At 51.3% G+C, this 21,852-nt stretch overlaps 1 protein-coding gene across 2 annotated transcripts in view; it reads right to left on the bottom strand.

The window, feature by feature from the left end:
* SOGA1 (suppressor of glucose, autophagy associated 1) overlaps positions 1-21,852 on the bottom strand; it is a 69,790-nt gene that overhangs the window by 29,930 nt on the left and 18,008 nt on the right. For both annotated transcript variants that reach the window (XM_044263079.1, XM_044263080.1), the window contains exons 2-4: positions 19,342-19,566; positions 12,815-12,973; positions 396-458 (exon numbers count right to left, since the gene is read on the bottom strand). In XM_044263079.1, coding sequence (XP_044119014.1) covers positions 396-458; positions 12,815-12,973; positions 19,342-19,566 — 447 coding nt within the window. The remainder of the gene's footprint in view (positions 1-395; positions 459-12,814; positions 12,974-19,341; positions 19,567-21,852) is intronic.

Here is a 21,852-nt window from a genome sequence, read left to right as displayed (position 1 = left end):
CTGCCACTGCTGCTACCATGACTACTATAGTTTCCTCATCTGTAAAATGGGGAAGTAACACTCCCTTCCTCATGGAGCCACGGGGAGGATTAAAAGAGATATGTAGGAAAAGTGCCTGGCACGCTGACAATCCAGGATCACAAGAAGCTAACCGTACCCTATGCCTGACCTGCACCACATCTGTATGGAGCACTTTATCCGTCTGCCAGTGCAAAAACCATGGGCTCCGGGCATCATACTGGGAAGTAAAATGAGCACTGAAGCCAAGAAAGTGAAAAGGAGAAGGGCGGGGTTCAGGCTGGAGAAGAGCGGGCTTCCCGGGCCACTTGGAGTTAGGCCTCGGCCCTTCAGATTCAAAATTGCCTGTGGGGGCCGTGGGGGCTGCCAGGAAATACCTGCACCGAAGGCTTCTTGTCTGTCTTCCCCAGGGAGCGGGTTCCCCTCTTCTTCAAGGAATGCTAGAAATTAAAAACAAAATACAAAAAAAACTCAGAAAACTGAAAGCTCATAGGTTGATGATGGGCATCGAAAGTAGTCAAGGTGCCTTGGGTTCCACTGTGGGCCCCCCTCCTTGCCCAGCCTAGCCCAGCCACGATCAGTGCTTGACAAGCACCAACTACTGAGTTACAGGGGTCTTCAAGAACACCCAGAAGACCAGAAGCATGTAAGTAGAGGACTCTGATCACACCTGCCCAGGGTTCCCCTCCAACCCCATCCCTACATTATGATTCAGTTCGCCTGGGCCAAGATCCAGAAATCTGGGTTTCTGTTCTTCTACGTCTTTCATTCATTCACCGAAGATTTCTTGAGTACCTATTATGTGCCAGGGACAGCTAGGAACAGAGGACACGGCAGTGAACAAGCCAGACAGGATACCTGGGGAGGATGCTATGGGCTCCACCCAGATTCCCGCCTCCTCAGAACTGGGGCACTTGTTCCCCCAACTAAGACCTAAGTGATGCCGCTGGCTGAGGGCAGCCCCCTCATTCAAGGTGATATGCCCAGATGCAAGGACTGGTCCAGGGCCTCCTGCCTCAACTCAGAACAACTCTGAACAGCCATCCCAGCTCCAGAGCTCCCCAGCAGATGGGCCAAAGCCGTTAGTATGAATGCTCTGAGGCTCCTTGGTGGCATTATTCCCAAGGGGACTCTTCCAAAAACACACAAATCTCCATTTCAGGGGGAATCCTGTCCTCGTGGACTTTAATTCGGAATGCATACTAATAAACAAAATGCATAATGGGTAAAACAGATCACAATTACACAGGAGGGACGGCTTGATTTTTCACAATTTAAATTGTAAGTTTTCATGCAAAATAACACCGTAATAATCATAATTCAAAAATCCAGAACTGATATGGAAAGAAACTTATTTTTTTAAGAAATTGATACTCTTAATTAGATAAGCAAATTCTACATGGAAAAAAGTACCCTAAGAAAGTAAAAGTATAAATGATACTGGGCAGAACATTTGCAGTTTATTGCACTGACAAAGGGTTAATATCCTACGTACATATAGAGCTTCACAAAATATGAAACAAAAAGGCCAACAAACCTATACTAAAATGTGCTAGAGATATGAAAAACTGTTCAGGAAAAGAAAGGTAAAATGGCTTGTAGAGGAATTCAAGATGGAGAAATGCAAATTAAAACTACACCCAGAGGGGCACCTGGTGGCTCAGTGGGTTAAAGCCTCTGCCTTTGGCTCAGGTCATGATCTCAGGATCATGGGATCAAGCCCCAAGTCGGACTCTCTGCTCAGCGGGGAGCCTGCTTCCCCCTCTCTCTCTGCCTGCCTCTCTGCCTACTTGTGATCTCTGTCTGTCACATAAATAAAATCTTTAAAAAAAAAAAAAAAAAACTACACCCAGAGACCATTTCTCACCCATCGGATGGGCAAAAATTCAAACATCTGACAATATATTCTATTGGTGAAGCTATGGAGAAGCAGGAAAAGTCCTATTCCTCTGGGAAGAATGCAAAATGGCACAAGCCCTATGAAGGGGAACTTGAGGAAATGTTACAATAATTACTCCTAAAGTTTCTTTTCTTTTTTTTTTTTTAAAGATGTTATTTATTTATTTGACAGAGAGAAATCACAAGTAGAGGGAGAGGCAGGCAGAGAGAGAGAGATTGGAAAGCAGGCTCCCTGCTGAGCAGAGAGCCTGATGCGGGACTCGATCCCAGGACCCTGAGATCATGACCTGAGCCGAAGGCAGCGGCTTAACCCACTGAGCCACCCAGGCGCCCCACTCCTAAAGTTTCTTGATGTTTAAAAAAGTCACTCAGCGGGCTCCTGGGTGGCTCAGTCGGTTAAGAGACTGACTTGATAACAGCTCAGGTCATGATCTCAAGGTCAAGGGTTCGAGCTCCGCACTCGTCCCCCAAAAAGTGCTCAGTGGGGAATCTGCTTGAAATTCTCTCTCTTCCTCTCCCTCTGCCCCTCTCTTTGCTCTAATAAATAAATACAATCTTTTAAAAAAATTTTTAAAAATAACTTTTAAAAGTCACTCAGATGGATGAGTGTGTTGAACATTCCTTCCTGCGAGAAGGATGATTTATACTCAATGTACAGAACCTCACTTGGGTTGCCTTTACTTTTCAAGTTCAAGTATTTTCTGAGTGCTCCCAGGTGTTTGAAATGCATGCTTCCCTAGCCCCCCACCTCTCACACCCATCCCTGAAGGTGAGAATTGATGAGGGAACAGAAGGCTGGCTGAGAACAAAGCAAAAGCTGACACCCTCCAATCTTCCCCCACCCCCACACTCCTGGGTGGGACATATGTGACATTCTTTAGGAATTTCCCACCCATCTTAATGTTAATACCTTGCTACAGGGCAAAACGACCTTGGCAATGGCAAGGCCTCTGGTATCTGGTATCTTTTGTAGGTCCTCTTTAGCATATGAAAATTCTATTGAAATCTCCCTTTTCCTTACCTCCCCCCAACTCCTTGGTACTTAACCTGCCATCCCTCACAACTGGGGGGGGGGCCAGCAGCAGGGGGCAGCAGCTCTTCCTGCCCACGGGTCCTGTTCTTGTGTTTTAATAAACCACCATTTTGCACCAAAGATGTCTCAAGAATTCTCTCTTGGTCATCGGCTCCGGACCTCACCCCACTGAACCTCACCTATATTCTAGAACTTCATCAAGAACCATGGATCTGGGGCGCCTGGGTGGCTCAGTGGATTAAAGCCTATGCCTTCGGCTCAGGTCATGATCCCAGGGTCCTGGGATCGAGCCCCGCATCCGGCTCTCTGCTCAGCATGGAGCCTGCTTCCTCCTCTCTGCCTGCTTCTCTGCCTACTTGTGATCTCTGTCTGTCAAATAAATAAATAAAATTAAAAAAAAAAAAGAAAGAAAAAAGAACCATGGATCTAATCCAAGCCCCCACCTCGCTGAAGGTGGGAGAAAGGTCCCACAGTAAATCCATAGCTGACCCGGGGCCAGTTCTCGACCGAGGTCCCCACATAGTTCCCAAGACTTGGAAGGAGAAAATGTGCTCCGAGTGGAGGGGGCAAAGCAGCTCTCAACCTGCGTGCGCATCACAATTACCTGGGGGAAGTTTAACAAAAAGTGCTGATGCTCCCCGTCCCAGAGATGCTGCTGTAATTGTCCAGGCTGGGTCCCAGGCATTGGGATTTTTAAACAGCTTCCCAGGTTGATTCTACAGTGTGCCCAGCCTAGAACCAGAGAGCCCAGGAATTGAACTCCAGCTGGGGTCTGAAGTGTATCTTGGAGCCCAATCAAATCCTAAAGAGACCTTTTGAAATGCAAACGAGGCAGGAAGACAGAGGCTGACATTTCAGCCGCTGGGGGCCAAGAGCGAAGAGCTAGTATGTGAGAAGGGCTGATCTGGGATCTTTGAAAATCAAGGAGGAGAAGGCCGGAAATGGGGTGAAGCCACAAAAGAGGTTCCCTCCACAAACAGCCCCTCCCACAAATGGCGCCTGGGAAGGGGGTGCTCCAAGGGACACCCGGGCATGCAGTGAGTGGAGCGGTGCTGGTGAGGCCGGCAGATCCGGGCTGGCTTATTGCAAGTCGAGGGGGAAGGGAGGCCTCCACTGGGAGCTGAACTCTGGCAATCCCGCAACACTGAGTTTCTCATCCTGGGCGAACCCCTTCCTCTCCCTACAGAACTGAGCCGCTTCAGGTGATTGTCAAGCACTGCAGACTCCCTGGAGGGAGGAAATGGGGTGACAGGAAGGGGGGGCAGGGCGCTATGAGGTCTCACCCACCACATATAAAGGAATGAAATCCAGGGCACCTGGATGGCTCAGTGGGTTAAGCCTCTGCCTTCGGCTCAGGTCATGATCTCAGGGTCCTGGGATCGAGCCCCTGCATCGGGCTCTCTGCTTGGCGGGGAGTCTGCTTCTCCCTCTCTCTCTGCCTTCCTTTCTGCCTATCTGTGATCTCCTTCTATCAAATAAATAAATAAAATCTTTAAAAAAGAAAAAAAAAAGGTATGAAATCCTACCATGCCTAACACCATTAAAAAGGAAGGACGGGAGTGGGATTTCCTGACATAGTAAAGTCTCTGAGACATCTTGGTAAGGAAAAGAAGGAACACGTGCAACAAAACCCACAACCCAAATGTCCACCAACTGACAAATGGACAAAATGTGGTATATCCAGACGCGGGAGTATCATCGCTCACCCACCGAAAATAACGAAGGACTCGTACTTGATACCATATGTGTGTATCCTGAAAACAGCACGCTAAGTGAAGGAAGCCAGTCCCAAAAAGCCACACAATGTAGGATACCATTTACATAAAATGTCCACAGTAGGCAAATCCACAATGATAGAGAGCAGATCAGTGGTTGCCCAGGGATGGGCGTGGCCCCCCCAGTGGCTGGGGAGAGACTGTTGATGGGCTTGGGGTTCTGGACGGAGAAAGTGGTGAAGGTTGTTCGGCTCTGAATATTCTACAAAACCACTGAACTGTACACTTTAAAAAGATGAACTTTATCGTATGTGAATTATATCACAATAAAGCTGTTATAAAAAAGAAAAACCTAGAGCATGTTACCATTGTTAGAGAAATAAGGGTGTGTGTGTGTGTGTGTGTGTGTGTGTGTCTGAAGAACATACCCCAGGCTGTTCACAATGAGAATAAAGCAAACTTATACTTGGCTCTCGTCTTCCCCCACATTTGTGGCGGGTGGGGGAGACACAGTCCTCCAGCTTTTTCTTTTAGACTTTTTTCTCATTCCAAAATATTTTTAAAAATAAATTAATATAGAAAAATACAACCTCACTGTAAATCTACACAACAGTGACAATCAGAAGTCCCCCCTCCTGCCCCGCCCCTGTCATTCTTCTCCCCAACCTGAGGGTGACCACAGCAGACAGCCAGTTGGAGCTCCTTCTTGACCTTTGGCTCTGTGTTTAAATACTGAAATAGATGGTGCTCTTTTAGACTTTTCTTTCCTTCCTATGTTTACTTGACTCTGTGATCTCTGATTTTTATAATAAGCACCTCAGGCAGAAGAAAACCCCAACCACCCAGCATTTTTAAGAAGTTTGTGTTCATGCTACATTATTCTACACGTTACAGAAACCATGGATACAATATAATCCCATCTTTATTTTCTAAAAATACACAGAGAAATACACATTGTGTGAACACGGAGAAAGGCTAAAAAGACACAAACCAACCTGCTAACCACGGGTTAAGCTGGGTCAGGAGCAGAATTGAAGGAGGTGGTTAAGAGAGGCTTCCTTCTCATTTTTTATGTAGGGTTATTATTATTTCTATTATTTTTTTGGATAACACATTCACATTATTCAAGCTTCAAAAACCACAAAAATGGGGGAATTTGGGTGCAATGTAAGAGATCTAGGCTTTCAGTTACGGAATGAATAGGTCTCCAGGATGAAAGGTACAGCACAGGATAGGTAGTCGATGGTGTTGTAACAGAGCTGCATGGTGATGGACGGCAGCTACACCTATGGTAAGGAGAGCAAAATGTGCAGACTTGTTCAATCACTATGTCGTACACCTGATACCAATGTCACGTTGAGCGTCAACTACACTTTAAAAAAAAAAAATCACAAAAAGGAACAAAGTGAGCCCTAGTCCCCAGTTTTTCTGCCCGAGGCAACCAATACCACTGGGGTCAGATGTACCCTTAGTGGTAGGCTGGGCCCGCCCTGATGTGCTTTTGTAGTGATATTTTTGCTTCACTGAGCACTTCTGTTAGAAGGGAAAAAAATGCATCTAGACCTATACATTGCAATATGTGTGTGCATGTAAGTAGAGAAATGTTTTGGAAGTATATGCCCCTGCCACCCAAATAATAATTTGATAATTACTAAGAGTAACTCCCCCTGGGCGCCTGCGTGGCTCAGTGGGTTAAGCCACTGCCTTCGGCTCAGGTCATGATCTCAGGGTCCTGGGATCGAGGCCCACATCGGGCTCTTTGCTCAGCAGGGAGCCTGCTTCCCTCTCTCTCTTCTCTGCTTGCTTCTCTGTCTACTTGTGATCCCTCTCTGTCAAATAAAAAAATAAAATCTTAAAAAAAAAAAAAAAGAGTAACTCCCCCTGAATACTGGATTACAGGTGAATTTCTCCTTCTTATGACTTACTTGTATTTTCTATTAGTCTTCCTCTAACCTGTCGGGTGGAGGGAGGAAAATCATAGTGAGATGTTTTTTACATACTGTCCCAAGAAAAGTCACTGGACACCTCCCCAACTGGCAGACAGTACACTCTGAGTACCATGAACCTCCCATCACTGGGAAGGGAGGGCAGTGGGCAGAGACGAGGGGCCAGAGCAGGAAACACTTTCAGGACCAGAGGGACTCCAGCCTTTTCTGGTTGGAACTGACCCTCCCTCTCCGCGCCCCACTCCCAAGCCATTTGGGCTCCCACACTACCCTTCAGCTCTGGAGGGAAAACAAGGCAGGCTCACAGAGCACAAAGACCTCCTTCCCTCTGCAGGGCAGCAGCTGGCCAGGCGGCCTGGGGGGCTGCGGTGCCCCTCTAGGGAGCCAGGGCCTGTCAGAGCCCCTTTGTGGAGCCCCCAGGGGCAGATGTTCTGGCCCCAGGCCTCAGGAGAGTGGGAAGAAAGGGGCAAGGAGGGACAGTCCCAGCCACCAACAAGAATGCCTGTCGCTAAGTGACGGACCCCAAGGGCACATTCTTTGGCCTGCAAACATCAGGGACTTCCCCACCGACCAGCAGCAACTCACAAGACCATCTCTGAGCAGCCAGGGTGGGGCCTCAGCATCCTTGTTCTAATGGCTCCTGCTAGGAGCAGAGCCTATGTCCTGCCTCATCTTTCTCTAGGAGACTAGTAGATTGGGTCCCCCGCATGTCCAGGCCGCACAGAGAGGCTGCCTGAGCTCAGCTCTGGAGGGGCCCCTGTGCTCCAATGCCTTCCCTGCTCCCGTGCTGCCAGGAAACAGAGACCAACCTTCAAGGAATAAAAATGAACCTGCTGCCAAAACAGCTGGGCAGATTTTCACCAAATATGGAGGGGATGCTTGAAAGGGTCTCACTGAAAACACAGACGGCGCTGTGCGTGCAAAATTTACTCTAGAGGGGACCTGCGGTGGGGGTGCGTCTTGAAGACGAGGCTTTCTTCCTCCAGACCAGCTGAAGCAGCTAGAGGCCACGTGGCTCCATGCTAAGGGGAGACCATCTGGGGGAAGGAAGCAAAGACTGGCTTAGACATGAGCCTCACGTCAGAAGTCACGGAGACCCACACTGACAACGGCAGGCACGATTTGCGATGTAACTGCTCCTTATCCAGGCAAGTGGCAGCTTGCTATAGACCCCGCCTTGCTAAGGGCAGCAGAAATGTGTTCTTTAAGGTAAATGGGCCTGCAGGCCCAGAGCCAGCCAGCAGTTTGAACGGGTAATGAGGATCCCCAGCACTTACCAAGCCCTTCCCCTCTGCTAAGCACCTCACCTGCTCATCCCTGAGAAGCAGGCATGCATATTCCTGTTTTATAAAAGAACAAACCAAGCCCTGGGACAGTTACACGATTTGCCCAGCAGCACAGTCACTGCCAAGTGAGTGGCAACGTGAACGCCAGCATTCAAACGCAGGCCCGTGTGACCCCAAATTCGAGCCTGCCCCGCACCACACAAACCACGGCCTGGATGCATCAGACGACACCGCCAGCAGAACCCAGCGTTGAACCTGGGTGATGTGATGCCAAGGTCAGCACCCTGTCTACCCCATCAGAGTGGGAATCGGGGTAAGAAGCCGGTGCCAGAGACAGACGGGCTCCCTCCCTGCAGTTAGCAGCCCCTTTAGAGGCTCTGAAAACACAGCAGGGCCCTAGGGAGGTTCCTGGACAGGGTGAGGAAGGCGGGGCAGCACCTAAGAGTCGGGGTGACTTTGGGAGATAGAGTTCTGGGTTGGAAGCCCATCTTTGTCTTTTCCTGCAGCCAGGAAAAGCCTCCAGCCTAGTCCCATCTACATGCAGCAGTCCACTCCTTGCTATACACCTAGGAAAGCTAAACCCGGATCTTGTACAAAACCCGTGTGCAGGGGCGCATGGGTGGCTCAGTGGGTTAAGCCTCTGCCTTCGGCTCAGGTCATGATCTCAGGGTCCTGGGATCGAGCCCCGTGTCGGGCTCTCTGCTCGGTGGGGAGCCTGCTTCCCCCTCTCTTTCTGCCTGCCTCTCTGCCTGCTTGTGATCTCTGTCTGTCAAATAAATAAAAATAAAAAATCTTTAAAAAAAAAAAAAAAAAACCGTGTGCAAATGTACGGAGCAGCATTCCTTCTACTAGTCCGTAGGCGGAAACAACCCAAATGTCCATCAACTGATGAGTGGACACACAAAATGTCTATCTATACAATGGATTATTATTTGACCATAAAAAGGAATTAAGTACTGACACATACTTCAACACAGATGAACCTTGAAAACCTGATGTTGCGTGAAAAAAGCCAGTCATAAAACATCACCTATCACAGCATTCCATTCGTATGAAATGTCCGGGACGGGCAAATCCAGAGCCACCGTGGAGATTAGCGGTTGCCAGGGGCTGGCGGGCAGGGGAGAACGGGGAGTGACTGCTAACGGGAACGGGCTTTCTTTCAGGAACAATGGAAATATTCTAGAGTTAGATCATGGTGATGGACGTACAACACCATGAATACATTAAAAACCATTAAATTTGGGGCACCTGGGTGGCTGAGTGGGTTAAAGCCTCTGCCTTCAGCTTGGGTCATGATTCCAGGATCCTGGGATAGAGCCCCACATCCAGCTCTCTGCTTACCAGGAAGCCTGCTTCCCTCTCTCTCTGCCTACTTGTGATCTATCTCTCTGTCAAATAAATAAATAAAATCTTTACCAAAAAAACAAAAAATCAAAACCGTTAAATTTGACATTTTTAAATGGTGACTTTTATAGAATGTGAATTTTTTTTTAAAAAAAGATTATTTATTTATTTATTTGACAGACAGAGATCCCAAGTAGGCAGAGAGGCAGGCAGAGAGAGAGAAGAGGAAGCAGGCTCCCCGAGGAGCAGAGAGCCTGATGTGGGGCTCGATCCCAGGACCCTGGGATCATGACCTGAGCTGAAGGCAGAGGCTTTAACCCACTGAGCCACCCAGGTGCTCCTATAGAATGTGAATTATGATTAAAATACTGTCGAGAAGAGTAGCACCTATAAAATGAGGATAACAGCTCTAGGTATGTGGGGAGGCCGTTGGTGTGGCGCCTGGTACAGAGCAAGCACTCGGACACAGCCACTATATTCTAATACATCACGTCAACACTCAGACTGGCTTTCTGCCTAAAACTCGAGAATGATACTGGACGAGGGGGAGGCTGCTGAGCCGCAGCCCAGCTGAGCAACGGTGCCACTGCAGAGGGCGGGTGGGGCTGGCCACCCTCCCTTCTCTCCAGGGAAGAGTGATCTCCATGGGAACCACATCAGCTCAGGCCAGGGGCTCCTGCTCCCAGCTGGGTGACAGTATCGCCACAGCAACCTGTCAGGATGGCAAAGGCAGAGCTGGATGATGGGACTCCAGCAGCTCTGGCAGAATGGCTAAGGGACCCTCATCTCCATGGAAACCATGTCAGGAAGGAGGAGGGGAAGGGGAGCAGGCAATCAGCAAATAAACACAAGGCCACGCCCCCTTGCCCAGATCCCAACAAGCCAAGGGGCATGTCCAGGAGGGCCAGACCTGCCTTGCTGACATTGCCTTCCTAGGGGAACTGAACCGGTATTTTTTGAGCACCTACTGCCCAGCACCACGCAGCCCCATATGGGGTTCTTTACATGCTTGACTGTATTTCAAACTTCACAAATAATCCCCCCACCCATATCCACCTAACTACAGCACTAATTAAAAGAACACGAAGCAAACTCGTTTTCTTTCCTGTGCCATTCCCACCATCTCTCACTCCTTAGTTCAGGGGATTTTCCTCCACGCCTCTGCCATGCATTTGCACATACACATGCCCCAAAACCAGTCTGCTCTGTATGCCTTTTCAAAATACTTAGTGGCACTGCATTATATAAATATATATATACACACACAGCTCTCTAACTTTCTTTTCCTATTAGATATCTTTCAGCACCAGTACTTACATATCTACCTTCTTTTTTTTTTTTTAACTGTGCTAACATATACATAGCATGAAATTTACCATTTCTAGTCATTTTCAAGGATACATTTCAGTGGCACTAGGTGCATTCGCTTTGCCAAGCAACCACTATTCATCTCTAGAACTTTTTTATTATCCTAAACTGAAACTCTATACCCACTGAATACCAATTCCCCACTCCCTCCTCTCTCCAGCACCTGGCTACCTCTACCCTGCTTTCTGCCTCCATGAATTTGGACTACCCTACATATGTCCTATACTTGGAACCATCTAATACTGGTTCATTGGTGGCTGGCTTATGTCACTGGGCATCATGTCTTCAAGGTTCATCCATGGTGTAGCATGTGTGAGAATTTCATTTCTTTTCGAAGCTTACCAAGAGTCTACTGTGTATATATATATACACTGATGGCCATTTGGGTTGCTTCTACTTTTTGTCTATCATGAATATTGTTGCTCAGAACAGAGGGGTACAAATATCTGTTCAGGTCCCTGCTTTCAGTTCTTTGGGGCACAAATCCCAAAGTGGAGTTGCTGGCTCATATAATAATAATTGCATGTTTAATTTGTTCAGGAATCACCATACTACTTTATTCTTTTTAACTTCTTCATAGGGATCTATGGTTACCCAATCTGTCATAAACAACCTCATGGGCTGGGTACTGCTATTATCCTAATATCAAACGGAGAAACAGAAACTTAGAGGGGATGTGGCTTCTGCTAAGGAAGGGGGCGCTGAAGTCAGGCAACCTGTCCCTCACTGGGCCTCAGTTTCCTCTCCTTTACAATAGAAACACGATGAGTTGGGGCACCTGGGTGGCTCAGTCAGTTAAGTTTCCGACTCTTGATTTTGGCTCGGGTCATCATCTCAGGGTCATGTGCTCAGTGAGGAGTCTGCTTCTCAACCTCTGCCCCTCCCCCTGCTCACACACATACTCTCTCCAAATTAATCTTTTTAAAAAACAAAAAAGAAACATGCTAAGCTTCAAGGCGCTCTCTGAAACTGTCTCCCCTTTTTACTATCAAGGGTGGCAGCAGTGAGACGTGTGAAGAGGGCCCCTGTGCTGTGGGCCAGACCACAGGGCGGGAGGTGTGGGAGGGGCGGGGGGCAGGAGGCTGCCTGAGGGAAGGGGCCTCCCCCCTGGCCCTTAGCAGCAAATGCCCCCTGTCTCTACACTGAGAAGCCACTGGCACGTCACACCAACATGCCCAGAGGAAGGGTAGCCAGAGAACTGTTCTGGCCTCAGGGCTGTGGTGTTCCAGTCCTGGAACACTGACATGCTTGCCCTCGGGGAAGGTGAGGAGTGCCCTAGAACAATGTACAATCCCAGGACACCCTCATGCGCAGCCAGACAGCTGAGGCCCAGCTGTGCCTCTGTGGTCAGAAGCTGCCCAGAACCGTCGGGAACACAGACCCCTGATTCTAGAGGATTCTAGCCCCTAGGCATCACCTAGGCGGATGGCTTTCAAGAGGCATTCTACAGAGCCCCTGGGCCGCGTGCAACCTGAGGACATCTCTCTTTCTCTCAGGGGCTGTTTCCTCATCCAAAAATGGGTACAATCACAACCTCACTGGGCCTTTATGAAACTGTTGAGGGGAAGTGTCTAGCACGGTACTTAACATGCCACATGCCCAACACAAAGCAGAAGACAGTAAGTACGTATAAGTGGAAGGACTCACATGAGCAAAGCCAGAGAGGCTGGTGCCTGGGGGCCATATTTCAGGAAGCATCTAACATCCTAACATCTGTGCTGAGACACCGGCCAGAGGCTTGGCCCCAGCACTGCCTCCACACCAAACGGCAGCCCCTAAATCACATCCACACAAGTTACCCCAGCGAGTCCTCGCATGACTGGGGGGGTCCTTGTCCTGTTCTGTAGGTGAGGAAACTGAGGCAGAGGGCCAGGCCCCACGCTGGGCACCATGGAGTGCTTCCCAGTTAATCCTCCCACAGCTGTGGTTCTTAGGTGGATGACTGTCTCCTTCATTGGCCTGTGGGCTCCTGGAGGACAGGAATCAGTGTCTTTCATTCACCACTGTGCCCTCAGCGTCTGGGACACAGCACACACAGCAGTACTTGGGAAATGTGTGTTGCAGGAATGAACGCATGAATAAGACAGCTCTGCCAGGGAGGCGTAACTGTGCAGACACAGCGGTTCAGAGCCCCCGCTGGGTGGGGCCGGCATGCGCCCACCTGCCCCGGCCTGGCCCTGCCTGGGACGGATGGGTCCTCACCTCTCTTGGCCGTTCCAGCTCTGTCTGCAGCACCTGCTTGGCCAGCTCGGTCTCGATGAGCCGCTGCCGGAGCTCCTCATTCTCCTCCTCCAGCCGCGCCCGTTTCTTCTCCACCGCCTCTAGCTCCTTATGCAGCCGCACAGAGATGTCCTTAGAGACCTGAGCAAGGGTGGGTAATGAGCAGGGACCCCACCCCACCCCGTTCCGCCGGCCCCATTCTGCCCCGCCCCGCCTTGGCTGCAGAGCAACCCCCCAGCAAACAGGGTCTCTCACCACTCCCACTTAGCAGATGAGAAAACCGAGGCACAGAGAAGTCAGTAGAGGGTAGGGGGTCACACAACCAGAAAAGAGCAGAAGCAAAACCCAAACCCAGGCACCCTGTGCTCCCAGTGTCTATAACACAGTTCAGGCCCCAGGAAGCTGGGAAGACCCTGCCTGTTCTTAAGCAAGGCCCTCTCCATTATCCAGCACATTCGGTGTTTCCAATTCTCACAAGAGCCTGTAGCAAGGCCAGCTCATTTTAAAGGAAGGGAAGTCAGCTGGAGTGGAAACCAAAGCAAGACGGGCAGCCTCCAGAGCCATCTGAATCCCACTGCTGCCACCAACCAGCACGTGATCCTGAGCAAACCATTTCCCCACCCTGTGCCTCAGTCTCCTTAACTGCAAAATGGGTGTAGTAATAGTGGCAGCCTCACGGGCCCAGCAGGAGGACTGAATCAGCCATTGCACAAAACACCTCGGCCCTGGGCCAGCACAGGGAGTGCTGGGGCAGTGCTCAGGCCTAAGCTCAGAGAGGGGCATGACTTGCTGGAAGTCACGATGTGACCCTGAGGCTGGTTTCCAATTGTCTGGGATATAGAACATGCTCTAAATGACAAAGGCTGGGCGTGGGTCCAAGTCATCCCTACAGAAAGGAACTAACAGAGCTGCAAATGCCAATCCTGGTGCCAGGGCTCTGCAGCAAAGCACTCCGTTTCCTCAAGGACACCCTGAGGGTCAAAGGCCAGGAAAGGGGAGCCCCTGGGGGTATGGTAGGCTCCTCTGAGCCGGTAAGTCCCAACTACCCCTGAGCCATCCAGGCACTATCATTTGTCGAAAACCTACCATGCGCCAGATTCATGCACCTTTACCCCAATTCTGTGTGAGTCTCGCTGCCTAAGTGACCTGACTCGGGGTCATGCCAAGGCAGGGTAAGCTGAGCTAGGGGGAGCCCCTAGAATCTGCCTGAGAGGCCAACGTGGCCAGGCTCTGGAGGCGTCCGAGGGCTTTGCCAGCAAGAGGTACGTAAGGCAGACAGCCCAACGCCCCAGGCCTGCCAGGCTCAGAAACAGCAGGGGAAGAGGGCCTCCTCCACGCCGGAAGCAAAGAGGGCCCTCCCTGCCTCTGCCCTCTGCCTGGACCCAGGCCCAGCTCGGCATGGACCCACTGGCAGTGTGAGAGACAGGCCAGGAAAAACAACGGCCAGAAAGGAAATTCAGCCCTGCCTCCCCCTCCCTCTGTTGCCCACTGCCGCACTCTGCCCCTGAAGATCTCCAAGGATGGCCAGAATCTTCCCCTGTCCACATCGTGGGGTGAGCAACCCGTTAGTATCAGAACAAGGACTTGGCAGGTGGGGAGAACTACACTGAGTCTGATTCCAGCACTTTCCGTGTGGACACCCACGGCAAGTTTAATGACACATTTGAAGTCTCAGTGTGATCACTGGTAAGCAGAGCTAAGACAGCCTACTCCCGGGGCCGCTGTGAGGAACACATGACACAGCCCCTGGGCTGGTGGCTGGAACATGGAGAAATGCAATTTTTAATGCCCTCTGCCCTCTGCCTGGACCCAGGCCCAAAACATCACTGCTTTACCTCCGTGCACTCGTTTTATTGGACTGGGCCCAATACCCCACAGCCTCACTCTTGAGTTTGGTGTCAGGGTTTTTGCTGAAAAGTGTTCAGTCCCAGGCTCCTGGCTATGGTCCTCAGTTTGGGGCTATTCGGTCACCCAGAAGCCCCTGTCCTGATGAATATTCCATTCATTCATTCATTCATTCATTCATCCTGCTGAGACCGTGGGGGCAGGAGTGGGGGGCACAGAGATGAAGGCCCCGGATTACATCTGGGCTCCTTCACATCCCCATGTCCCAGGAGCAGGGCATGGTCTGGCACACGCTAGTGCCCGGTAAATGCTGGTGGGAGAACAAACAAATTCAAGGTTCCAAAAAGTGAAAAGAGAGGGAAATGAAGGAATGAATGGCTGTTGACTAGGGATGCTCCCCTCAATCAGCCACTAACTTGACTAGGGATGCTCCCCTCAATCAGCCACTCCACCCATTGTCCAGGGAGGGCTGTGTCCCTGACTGATGTGAGGGCTTCTCTCCTAACTGTGCTCCCACTTGGGGCCAGCTCCTCTCCACTGAGGGATCACTCCATCCCCATCATGGCCTCAACCAGGGAGGCAACACTCCCCGCCAAGAAGTCATCATCTCTGTGGATTCCTGGGTCCTCTTGGGTTCATAAATGACTGTATTGATTTCACCCCTTCCATGAGTCCCCAGCCTCCTTCCGCCCCATTCTCCGCAGGATCTCCTTCCCCATTTATCCCTCACCCCTAGGGATTGCTATGTGGAGAAAGCCCAACCCCAGGCAACTTACAGGATTCCAGTGTGAACAAAACAGCCCTTAATTTCAGGTCCCATAGGACCCTGTGCCCCCAGCAGAGAGGCCCACAGAAGCGAAGACCATGGTAGCCTGGAGGGCAGGAGTCTGGTGGTCTCTGCCTGTCCCTTCCTCTCTCTGAGCCTCAGTGGCCCTGCATGCTATCACCTCTCACGGGTGATTTATAGAATTAATTCTCACAGGGCGCCTGGGAGGCTCAGTCATTAGGCGTCTGCCTTCAGCTCAGGTCACGATCCCAGGATCCTGAGATCAAGCCCCACATCAGGCTCCCTGCTTGACAGGAAGCTTGCTTTCCAAACTCTCCCATTCCCCCTGCTTGTGTTCCTGCTCTCGCTGTCTCTCTGTCAGTTAAATAAATAAAATGATTTAAAAAAAAAAAAGAATCAGCTCTCACTTCCTGACACCACGTCAGGAAGGGCTTTATAATTCCCATTCTGACGTGCAAAAAGGAAAGGTCACCTGCCCAAGGTCACATGGCTAGGAAGCTGCAGAAATAAGGTTTGAAATCAGGTGGGTCAACTCTAGGGTCCTGCTCTCCACCTGACCCTGTTGCTGGCCCCAAGCTTGAAGACATCATGTTAATATCTGTACTCAAAGTATTAGTAATAAGCCCCGTAGAGGGTTCACGGACTCATGTGCTCACAGGGCCCCACCTGCTTGTCTCATTCCATCCTCGGATGATCCTCCCAACTATTCCCAGGGCAGGGGGCTGAGATACTATGGGAGGTGAAGCAGCTGCAGCTTCCGGACACCAGGGCAAACCCCCAAAGCGCACACAATGTGCTCAGCCATGAGGTCACTGTTTACAGCGCTGAGGCCGGGCTCCTGCCAGAAGCAACCAGCAGCCTCCAGGCCACGGCCCCCCTGCTCACTGGGCCTCTTGGCTCATGGGCGTCCCTGTCTCTGTCACTCTGAATCCTCAGGGAGGAGGAATGGGAGGTAGGGCCTGGGAACGTGCACCTTGGACAAGCCCGCCAGGGGGTTCTAATCCACAAAGGCGGGCTGAGATTCTGGCATCCCCTTCCCTGCCCTTGCCCCCTACTGCCTTCTAGGTTCTTCTCCTGAACATTAACACTATAACCAATATTTGTTCCTTTGCTGGGTGAGCACCCCGCACAAGATTTGGGGGCCAGCACTGTCTTTACTTGAGCCATTTTGTTTTAACCTCGCAAAAATCTCTATAGGTAGGGCGCCTTGGGTGGCTCAGAGGGTTAAAGCCTCTGCCTTCAGCTCAGGTTGCGGTCCTGGGATCGAGTTCCGCATCGGGCTCTCTGCTCAGAGGGGAGCCCTGCTTCTTCCTCTCTCTGCCTGGCTCTCTGCCTACTTGTGATCTCTGCCTACAAAATAAATAAATAAAACCTTAAAAAAAATCTCTATAGGTAGAATCTAGTTTTATCTCCATTTTCCGCCAAGGGGAAACTGAGGCTCAGAGATGTGAAAGAGTGTTGTGAGGGCCACACACCAAGCCAAGGGGGAGAGTGGGTCTTTGTCCCCCTGCCACCCTGCCTTCCTCATGCTGGGCAATGTTCCCAGTGAGGCTCTGTGGGGCTGGCAGTCTGTGAGGACCACAGAGAGCCTGCGGGAGAGAGATACCAAGGTATTTTTTCAAGGCGCCCTCACCAATAACCTACCTGCTGGACTAGAAAGGCAAAAGCCCTACAGATTTGGCTGCTCTCTGCCCCGTATGTAACAGAAGGGGAAACTGAGGCCCCCAAGAGGTGGCCCAATGCCAGTCCTGGCCTGGGCCAAGGAGCTGGCAGAGCAAGTCAGAGTTCCCCAGAATACCCAGCTCTGGGGACCCTCCCCAGCTTGGCCCATCAAGCACTCCCAGGAGATACCACAATTCTAAGAACCCCCAAAGTGAATGAGAACAAGCCCAGCACGTGGGGTATAGCACGGTGCCAGACCCGGCCTGCCGGGATGAGCTCAGAGCTGGCGCTGCAGGGGCGGGGAGAAGAGGGAGTGAAGGGGCCAAGGTGGACGCTGATTGGCTAGTTCAAATCCCAACAGAAGGGGCGGCTTCCCTGTGCCGGCAGCCAAGACCCCCTCCCACACGCACACCAGCTGCTCCGCAGTCCGCCCAAGGAGGCGCTGGCCAGGCGGTCATCGTCCCTCCCACATCTTTCTAAGGCTGACTCTTTGGTGTCTTGGCCCCAAATCCCCAACCACCCAGGCCCCAACTCTGCTTCGCCTGAACTTCCGCAGCTCTTCCTCGCCCCTCGCCCCTTCCATCCAGTGCCTGGAGTTTGAGTATCTGCGTAACCATTTTTGGGGGGGGGGGGTGCTGCCGGTCAGATAGCTTTAGCCTGGGAGACACACCCTTTCTGGGCTCAGTTTCCTCACCTGCACAGCCCACCCGTAATCCCGCAGCGCACCTGCAAAGACCATGGGAAATGCGAGCCTGCCTAAGGGCTGGCGCTCACGGTTTACCTCCCGGCCGTTACAGAGAGGGCTCCCTCCGCAGCCCCCTCCCCACTACCAGCTCAGGCCTCAGTTCAGAAGTCAACCCTGCAGAAAGAGCCTGGCTGTGCCCCAGGCTGTACCCCCAACCCCAGCTCCTGCAGCCCCTTGCTCACACTGGGCTGAGTTCTGAAAGTGGGGAGCTGGGCACACAGACAGGCAGGGGCTTGGCTCTACTGAAGGTCCCTCCTGCTAGCCCCCAACCCATCAGCAGGGAGGGGAGGTCAGGCACCAGGAGTCTGACAAGCCTGCACGTACCCACTACACACTGAGTGTCATGTGGCCTTGGACACAAGGTCCTTCCTTTCTCTGAGCCTCACTTTCCTCATCCAGAAAATGGGACTAATAATAACAGCTAACATTTTTTAGGGTTTATAGTGACATCTTACCTGTATTATCTCTTCTAACCCTCAGAGAATCCTGTGAGGCAGGGGCTGCTGGGATACCCATTTTATACATGAGGAAACTGAAATTTAGGTGACCTGCTCGAAATCCCCAAATTAGGGCACTTTGGAGTCCAGATTTTTTTTTTTTTTTTAGATTTTATTTATTTATTTGACAGAGAGAAATCACAAGCAGACGGAGAGGCAGGCAGAGAGAGAGAGAGAGGGAAGCAGGCTCCCTGCTAAGCAGAGAGCCCGATGCGGGACTCGATCCCAGGACCCTGAGATCATGACCTGAGCCGAAGGCAGCGGCTTAACCCACTGAGCCACCCAGGCACCCCTGGAGTCCAGATTTAAACCAGCCGCATCCAATCCAGGCCTTATTCACTACTCTCATTAGCACAATAAAGAAATCTCCACAGGGGCGCTTGGATGGCTCAGCCTCTTGATCTCAGCTCAGCTCTTGATCTCAGAGTTGTGAGTTCAAGACCGGCATTGAGCTCCATGCTGGGCACGGAGCCTACTTAAAAATAAAATTTTAGGGGCACCTGGGTGGCTCAGTGTATTAAAGCCTCTGCCTTTGGCTCAGGTCATGATCTCAGAGTCCTGGAATGGAGCCCCGCATCGGGCTCTCTGCTCGGCAGTGAGCCTGCTTCCCCCTCTCTCTCTGCCTGCCTCTCTGCCTACTTGTGATCTCTGTCAAATAAATAAACAAAATCTTTAAAAATAAATAAATTAAATTTAATTTAATTTAAAAAAACAAAAAAACACAGAAACCTCCCCAGATGGTACAGGGACAACTCAGAGCCCAGCAAGTAAGTGGCTGATACTCATAGTGGCTGCTGTGAGTAGGTTTCATATTTACAGTATTACTTTGGGACACCCCTGTCAGTTCACCAGGGACCCCCCCAATTTACAGATGAGGAAGATGAGGCCCAGAGAGGTGAGGTAACTTACTCAAGCACACACAAGGAGCTGACCTAGGCTCCACCGGGGTATTGGGAGAGGGCCTAAAGCTTACCTTGACATCCTGCTCCAGGCCCCGGATGAGCTCCCCATCCACCTGGCCAGTCTGTGCGGCCCGGAGGCTCCGACGCTCGGCCTTGCGCAGCCGGTACTGCAGGATCCGGCAGGTCTTGCTGGCCTGGTCCAGCTGCTGTCGCAGTTCCTGCAGCTGGTACACGTCCTCCTCCATGTAAACGTCCCGCATCTCCAGCATCTCGGCGCGCAGCTCCTCGATCTCATCCTGCAAGGGGGGCCGGGTGGTCAGGTCACCAGGCGGTCCTGCACCACTGTCTACTGGTCTGAGCCACTGTCTACTGGTCTGAACGCAAGCCACCCCCAACACTCTCCTAGGCCCCTCGGGGGCCTGGGTGTGCGAGGCTGAGTAAGGCCCCCTCCCCAAACACGTCTGTGTCCTCATTCTCAGAACCCATGGCTATGTTACCTATACAGGGCAAAAGGGACTTTGCAAAGCGGATGAAGTTAAGGATCTCCAGACTGGGAGATCTTCCTGTATTCTCGACAGCCCAATGTAATCACATGGGTTCTTGTAACAGGGAGGCAAGGGGATCAAAGGGGAAGTGACGTGACAGAGGAGAGGTCAGATGGACATGCTCTGAAGATGGAGGAAGGGGCACAGAGAGGGGACTACAGGCCCCCTCTAGAAGCTGGAAAAGGGAGGAGATCCTCCCCCAGAGCCCTTTCATGTGGCCTCGCCAACGGAGTCCTGCCAACACCTCGATTTTCAGACTTCTAACCTTCAGAATATAAGATAATAATCTTGGATTGTTTTAAGGCCCTCCATTGGTGGTAATTTGTTGCAGCAAGAGGTGCCTAACTGCTCTGGGGAAGCAGGGCAGACTCATTCGACAAGCATTTAGGGGTACCAACTATGTGCCAGGCCCTGTGCCAAGCACAGGGGCAGGAAGGGACAGTACTGACTGAGACCAATGGAGTCCCTCCTGTAGCTTCTGCATGGAGCCCCAGATCTCACTGGGGAGACACATGATAAGCCAACAAATCTTAAAAATCTGAATAAATGGCAAAAAAAACAAAACCCCCCCACACCTAGCTAACATGCTAGAGCACTGGGGAAAGGCTGTATTCCAGGACGTGGTCAGGGTAGCCATCTCCAAAGAAGGGACATCGGAGCTGAGGGAAGAAGAAGCAGACACACAGCCAGCCAGCCAGGGAGAGATGACTCTAGGCAGAGGGTCCAGTGTGTGCAAAAGCTTGGAGGCAGGACCGAGCTCGGGGTGTCAGAACACAGCAAGGTGGCCGGGGTAGTGAGAGGAGAGTGAGCCGAGGCTGGGGAAAGAGAGAATGGGGGTCGGCCATCTAGGGCCTTGAAGGGCCAAGTAAAAAGTCTGCATTTGGGTTTTAAGTGGAGGGTGTTGGGGGATGACCTCACTTCCTCAGGGCAGCTCCTGACCACCTCTGTCACCGGCTCCCAGATGTCCCTCACTTCCCCTATGTCACCATGAGCACGTCTGAATTCTCTATTTAAGAGTCTGTCTCCCCTCTGGGAGTGTGAATGTCTGGGGCACTGCCCCACGCCTACCCCCGCCCCTGCTGTATCCCCCACACCCAGCATGGGCCTAGCACCCCACAGGTTCCCAACAAACATTAACTGAATGAGCGCACACATGTGCAGTTAGATAAACAACCACAAAAAAGACATAACAACCTGAAACAATCATTAGAGTGTAAGGGAGTAAGTGAAGCAACCCAGCAGGAGAAATGGATGATTATTATGTCTAATAACAAATGTGCTACAAAACTTGAGTCACAAATAGAAATAATATCTACTCTTAGTATGACTGAATGAATTAAATAAGATGGTAATTAAATAAGATGGTACACTAAAAAGAGAAACTGAGTCACAGGGGAGGAATGATCTGCCAAAGGCATCCCTGAGGAGCCAGAGAAAGGACCCAAGGGTGGTGCTGATGGGGGCAGGGAGGTGGGTCCAAGAAGCAAAAAGAACAACTCTGCAGGCCTTGGAGAGAGGCCACAATCCAGACAGTGTGTTCACCAGTGCCTCTACACCTTCCTTTTCCCCAAAGAAAATGGGTGGCTCCCTCTGGGGGCATGGCCTGAGGTTGTCCAGTGCCCCCCAGAGACTAGGGGTGTTGGTTTAATTCAGGAGGAGGGTTAGAAAGCAGGCCAGTTCTCATGCCGTCATCTCACCCCTTTCTCACATGGTCCTGAACTCAGGAGAAGACAGAGGGGACAGGGATCTCGTTCTCCCACCGACAGATACAGTCCCGTTCCCACCATCGACCCAAGGACTTCATCCCCACTCGCCACCATGGCCTCTCCCCTAGGGATGGCTTCCACAGCAACCCCCAAAGTGGACGGTTCTGCCTACACCAGCTGCGGAGGAAGGGTCACCTCAGTGGGATCCCATCTCCACCTCGATCCCAATACGCACACAGACTCACTGCCACCATGCCAAATGGCCAGAACTAAAAGTAGAAAAAGACCGGGGCACCTGGGTGGCTCAGTGGGTTAAAGCCTCTGCATTCGG

The sequence above is a fragment of the Neovison vison genome, chromosome 8, assembly GCF_020171115.1.
Source record: "Neovison vison isolate M4711 chromosome 8, ASM_NN_V1, whole genome shotgun sequence".
NCBI classification, from domain to species: Eukaryota; Metazoa; Chordata; class Mammalia; order Carnivora; family Mustelidae; genus Neogale; species Neogale vison.
The sequence above is the reverse complement of the archived record's forward strand: the minus strand, read 5'-3'. Positions and strand labels throughout refer to the sequence as shown.